This window comes from Phalaenopsis equestris, unplaced genomic scaffold (genome assembly GCF_001263595.1).
Source record: "Phalaenopsis equestris unplaced genomic scaffold, ASM126359v1 Scaffold000691, whole genome shotgun sequence".
NCBI lineage: Eukaryota > Viridiplantae > Streptophyta > Magnoliopsida > Asparagales > Orchidaceae > Phalaenopsis > Phalaenopsis equestris.
Window position 1 is genome coordinate 293612 of NW_018165131.1, and position 5578 is coordinate 299189.

General features: G+C 34.5%; 1 protein-coding gene across 2 annotated transcripts; it reads right to left on the reverse strand.

Annotated features, from left to right (window-relative positions):
• Positions 1–2978: 2978 nt before the first annotated feature.
• On the reverse strand, positions 2979–4525 carry LOC110030268 (growth-regulating factor 1-like). 2 transcript variants are annotated; one of them, XM_020732902.1, is made up of 4 exons: positions 4196–4525; positions 3763–4120; positions 3449–3646; positions 2979–3344 (listed from the first exon to the last, which is right to left on the reverse strand). In XM_020732902.1, coding segments are annotated over exons 1-4 (753 nt in total). In that variant the 5' UTR covers positions 4392–4525; the 3' UTR covers positions 2979–3343. The 2 variants fall into 2 exon arrangements, with proteins under 2 accessions (XP_020588561.1, XP_020588559.1); XM_020732900.1 differs by having other exon boundaries at positions 3425–3646.
• Positions 4526–5578: the final 1053 nt, after the last annotated feature.

Here is a 5578-nt window from a genome sequence, read left to right on the forward strand (position 1 = left end):
TCTTTGTTGCTTATGTCTGTGAATTGATTGATATCGAGCAAGTGCTTGTGCTTCCTGACAATGCAGCCCTCTATGTACTCCATGTTCGACTTGAAGATTTTGAAGATTTCAAACCATTGAGCCTTCTCATTTGCATGATTGTAAACCTTTCCATGCTGCACAATTTAGTGATCGTGGCATTTCACCATCGATAACCTCTCCGAGTAATATGCGAGAAGTTGTGGTTGTGGTTTTACTAATCTATCTAAAATACAAAATGAATAAAAATTATAAGAACCACAAACTTCAATAAAATTATTAAATAGTTGGCTTTGACTATGCTCAAAAGTTCTGAAATTTTGGGTCTATGAAGAAGCACTACCATACTTTCTTCATGGAACATGATATAAGTGCTATAGGAAGGAAGTGGTTCAATAGAGTTCACTAAAAATTTGAGATTTGTGGATCTCATGCGCAGCCAATCCACGACGTTTGTAACATTAGAAGGTATATATTTTTTTATAATTATTTATTTCATTTTACATATAAAAAGTATCCAACAAAATATAATTAATCTTTTACTTAATAATATAAAGATTAATGGTACACTATAATGTGTATTATCAAGTTGGATCCATTTTAGTGAAGCCCAAACGAGTCTATAAGTGATGGGAAATAAAGAGCCAAAGTGTAGTGCATAAATCATGATTCGAGATTGATGGGTTTTGACCCACATTAGTTAGGACCATGCACGGATATGTATGTTAGTATTAATAATTAAATAGCTTGTTTAAATGATGTATTTCAAGCTTACTGAAAATTAAAATAGGATATTTAATAATTTAATATTCTTCAAGTGTTCGAGAAATAATTAACAGTGTTATTTTGAAAATAAAAGATTTTAATATTGACAATTGATGTTTAAATTAGCGACTCGGCTTTTAAAATAATCCACTATAAGTAAGTACAATGGTGCACCACTCTTGCACCTGGGAGAAGAGGGTTACAAATTAACATTGAAAATTATGGTTGTCTACAATGCAAAAAGTATAGGTGTTAGAAATAAAGGTCATATTCTGACTACGACAATTGCAACCAGGGTTTTGCAAGATATCGTTGGTTGGCAACGGTGTGTGGTGGTTGTAGGCGGTGGTTTAGAGTAGCTAACTCACAAAGTTCAATGGTGATCGACAACCATGAAAGCTTGTGGTTGTTTTTTGGATCTACATTATAGTTATTAGACACAACAACAGTATATGGAAAACAACGGCTACAAACAAGGGTCGCAAACGGCCGGTGGTTGAAAGCTACATATTGTGGCTGATGGTGGATGTCGGACGGTGGTCGACGATGGTTAGTGGCCATGGAAATGGTGGTTATCACGTTATCTTATTTCTATTATAGGCTTTAAAATTTGTCTTCTTCTTCTCTCCTCTTCATTTAAAGAGAATGGTTCTATTTATAAGCATTTGGGAAGTGGTATTTGATCTTTTGGTGCAAAAGTACCCTAACCACCTGACCAGACTGATATATTGATCCCCTTTGATTATATGATCTTTTGACTATTTGACAGTCATAATAACCTCAAAATTGACAATCTTTGGCAAGTAGATTCCTCTCATCAAGATGCATGATTTGACTATAAATTTGTCAAATTTGGAGTTAATTTGATCATACAATTGATAATCTAAAGCCTCTAAATTATTTTAATGGCTTGATCTTGGTTTGATTGAACTTGGATTGACCCAACCTTTATATCGTTGGGCACATTTCTTCAATCGGCTAGTTTGACTATAAACTTGTTGAAATCAAAGAATCTGGATGATATTGAATGTGAATTTAGAATGTTTTTTACTCAAAAAATGCATGAAGATTCATGTTAGGCAATAAAATTTTCTTGATGACGCATCAAGAATAATTTTTTCAAAGTTAAACCATTAATTTATTAAAACATTAATTTAAATAAGAATTAAACATTTGTTCACATGATTGTCAGCATACATTTGAAAAAAATGAAGATATTTTGTAGAGGTTGAAATGATATACTCAATTTCTTAAAATCATAACCAGGGTTCAAAGTTATGATTATAACTTTTCTTAGTTAATATTTCTATAATCATTGAATTATTTTTTTCTTAAAGATCATATAAATATAATGCATTGGGAGTTTCTGTTGAGTGGTTATGGCTCAAAAACTCATTCAATTCCGTTCATCAATGATCATATAAAGGCTGGCTCAATTCAATTTAGATTCAAGCTAGAGTAGTTTCATTTATTTCGAAGCAATTATGATCTGACATTAAAAATTGTTCCAATTATGATCTGAACTTATTTTAGTCTGACCGAACAAACAATCACCGGAACATAAATTGCTTCAATAAATTTGAAGATAATTGCATATACATGCATAAAAATAAATACAAATATAAATATATTAAGGGTGCGTTTGAGTAAGTTTATGCATTTCAGGATAAACAGTTTATCCTGAAATGCGACCCACGGGTCCACCGGAGGTTCGACCCGCGATCTACTTTTAGTATAAAAATAGAACCGCATTTTCGGATAAGCGGAGAAAACCGCAATTCAAATAGTACCACGGCGTTTTCAAAAACACCTCTGCACTCATCATAATGATAGTCATGTCAAACAAATAATTTGAGTTTTCGGATAAACGGAGAAAACCACGATTCAAATAGTACCACGACGTTTTCAAAAATACCTCCGCACCCATCATAATGATAGTCATGTCAAACAAATAATTTGAACAAAAAAGTTCTCCTTTAATAAAGTTTATTATATTTTAACTCAAAAACTTGCAGAACCTGTTTATTTTAGTTTCAAAATCCATTTAAATAAAATATGCAGTTACAACTAATTTTACTGAAAAAAATTTATAATTGCCTAGTACTAATCACTATTCCTACACATTGTGCCTCTGAAAAACAAAAAATGAGAAATTTAGAAAGGATCTTAAAACACGGCAATAGTTTGCAGCCTTTTGCAAGGGATCAAATAAATGGCAATCGTGCCCTTTCAAGTACAAAAGCTTTTGGCAACAGAGAGTTGGACCAATAAAAGCAGATTTGCAGCAGATTTTAGTCACACAGAGAGAGCATAAAACTTTGGACTGCACAGAGTTTCGCAGACAAGAGAAAAAAAAACAAATACCACACATTTGCAGAGGAAAAACATGCAACTAAACAAAAAATTCAAAAAGCCAGGTCTCTCCTCACCTCAGAAACTGAAGAATAAACATAGCAAAAAACAAAATAACAGACTTCTAAACAGTGAATGGACTGAAAACCATCATAGCACTTGGTAAAAATCAGATCTTTTCCTCTTCTCCCATTTGCCATGTCATCAATCTGCAAAGAAAGAAAAAGAAAATTCAGGAATATCTAGAGCAAAAAAAAAAAAAAACTTATTTTTGCAGTAATGATGTTACTGGTTGATATGAGTATTTTAAAACCATTTCTGGAAGGAGATGGAGAGCTGGGTTTTGTAATATGAGCTATTTTCAGCTTCCATGTCCATCCATTGATCCTTGTTCCTCTCTGGGCACTCGTCGAAGAAATGACGCAGAGGCCTCTGCCTCTCCTCCTCTTCCTCCTTTGACAGAAAGAAGTTGCTCTGTTTAGCTTCTGCCATGGAGCTCACCCACTGACTCCTGAAATTATCCAACAATGAAGATAATACAATAGAAAAGAAACAAAAACAACAACAAAACCAATAATAATAATAACGAAAATGAGAATGAGAATGAAGTAAACTTAAGAAACACACCTGCATTCCCTATCAGAGTAGTTTGCAGAATCCAACTGGAAAGGAGGAGTTTCAGAAATACTTGCGTAAGGGCTGAAGAGGTGGCAAGTCTCTGGAGCAGAGATTGACAGATTTGCTGAATGAGGAGACATTTGTTTAGAAGAAGAGGAAGAGGAATGGCTTGGTTTAGTGGCAAGAGATATCTCAACAGGCTTTCTGGAACGGTTCTTCCCCCTATGCATATGTCTCTCACAATACTTGGAATCAGGGTAAGCCTCCTTGGAGCACCTCCATTTCTTTCCATCAGTTCTCCTGCATCTCCCTGGCTCTGGGTCCTCTGTTTTCCTTCCGTATCCCATCTGAAAGCAGTTCCACCCCACTGAAACCATGAAGAGTGAGGAGAAGAGCATTTGGCAGAATGCAAAAGAAGAGAGCTTTTTAATGGAGAGCTTACATTGCGTGTGAGGAACGAAAGGAAGAGAAGGAGTGGCTGCGTTGGAGTCAATGAGGAAACTTCTTCTTATGGGGATGATAAGATCAGGAGGAATGGGAATGCCGGAAGCCATGTACTTAAAGATTAGCGCTTGGTGTTCCATCTCCTGCCATTGGGAAGCAGTGAATGGGTATCTTGAACAGCTTCTCCCACTCATCGTCCTGCCTTGCGACAGCTACAGGTGAGCAAAGAGTGGCCAAGAGGAATCCTGCTATTGAAGCAATGTTTCTACTTACAAGCTTTAATGATACGAGAGAAGGGGATATATTGCATGGACAAATCATAGGAAGGCTACTGTTATGCCCCTACTCTTGTAGGGAGACCTATGCCTAGAATTTTAATTTTTTTAAGTGCTACAAAGGTGAGAAAATGTTATATTCGGCGTCCGAAAACGTGACGGTTTAAATCATTGTTATAGTGCATGCAGTGTGATAAGGTCCTCCTGGTTGTCCGCAAGTACAATTATCCCGACTGAATATTTTTTTCCGTAAAGGATCCATGTAAAGTTTTATTTCACATCAATTGTATGAAGTTTTCATATTTTTTGGTTATTATACTTTTTATTTTTGTTTCCTCATAAAAGGCATGTACTGTAATCTTAGCAATATTCAAAAATCTACTGTAGTGGCAAATTCATTTGATCTTAAACTTGCTATAATCTAAATGGTATCAAATATCAGTTTGAGGGATCACCAACTCAAGATCCAAATTTACATCTTGCCAATTTTCTAGAATTGTGCGTGACAACGACTTTATATATGCTTAAAAATAAAAATATTTAATACTGCTGCTAGAAGATTTAATTCCCCAGCAACAGCACCAAAAACTTAATAACGGTTATAGATTCGATAAAGATGTATATATAAAATATTTAATAATGGTAAAGTCACACTTATCAATGCAAGTTTACGTATTGCTCAAGTAATATAGGGCTCTAATGGAGTCCTAGATATCGATCTCACAGGGAGTAATATTAGAACTACGAACTAAAATTTTAGAAAATTAATACTTAATCACAACAATGTAATTCAAATTGTTTATCTGACACTAATAAACAATTGAAATAAATATATAATTTTGATAACTCTTAAATAAATAATTATACAAATAAAGTTTTTAATGTGAAATTCAATATATAAGAAAGCATCCTTCTCCTTGTCAAGAAATTATAGTGAATGGATAAAGTGAATCAATTCAAATTGTATTGTGCTAAATAGGAGTATACATATTCTTTACCCTTTGGTCCAGGCATAAAGAACATTGACTAATCCTACGCTTGTTTACTGAATCTGCGGCTAGGCTGGGAGTATACAGGTTCTCACTTCGGAGCTCCCACGTTCCCCT

What these genes read in the sequence shown, in the direction of transcription:
- LOC110030268 (XM_020732900.1), bottom strand. Translation starts at nt 4,391, where the DNA reads ATGAGTGGGAGAAGCTGTTCAAGATACCCATTCACTGCTTCCCAATGG. An exon ending in TTTCGTTCCTCACACGCAAT is followed by an intron (nt 4,121 to 4,195) that starts GTAAGCTCTCCA and finishes TCATGGTTTCAG; the next exon opens with TGGGGTGGAACTGCTTTCAG. An exon ending in TACTCTGATAGGGAATGCAG is followed by an intron (nt 3,647 to 3,762) that starts GTGTGTTTCTTA and finishes GGATAATTTCAG; the next exon opens with GAGTCAGTGGGTGAGCTCCA.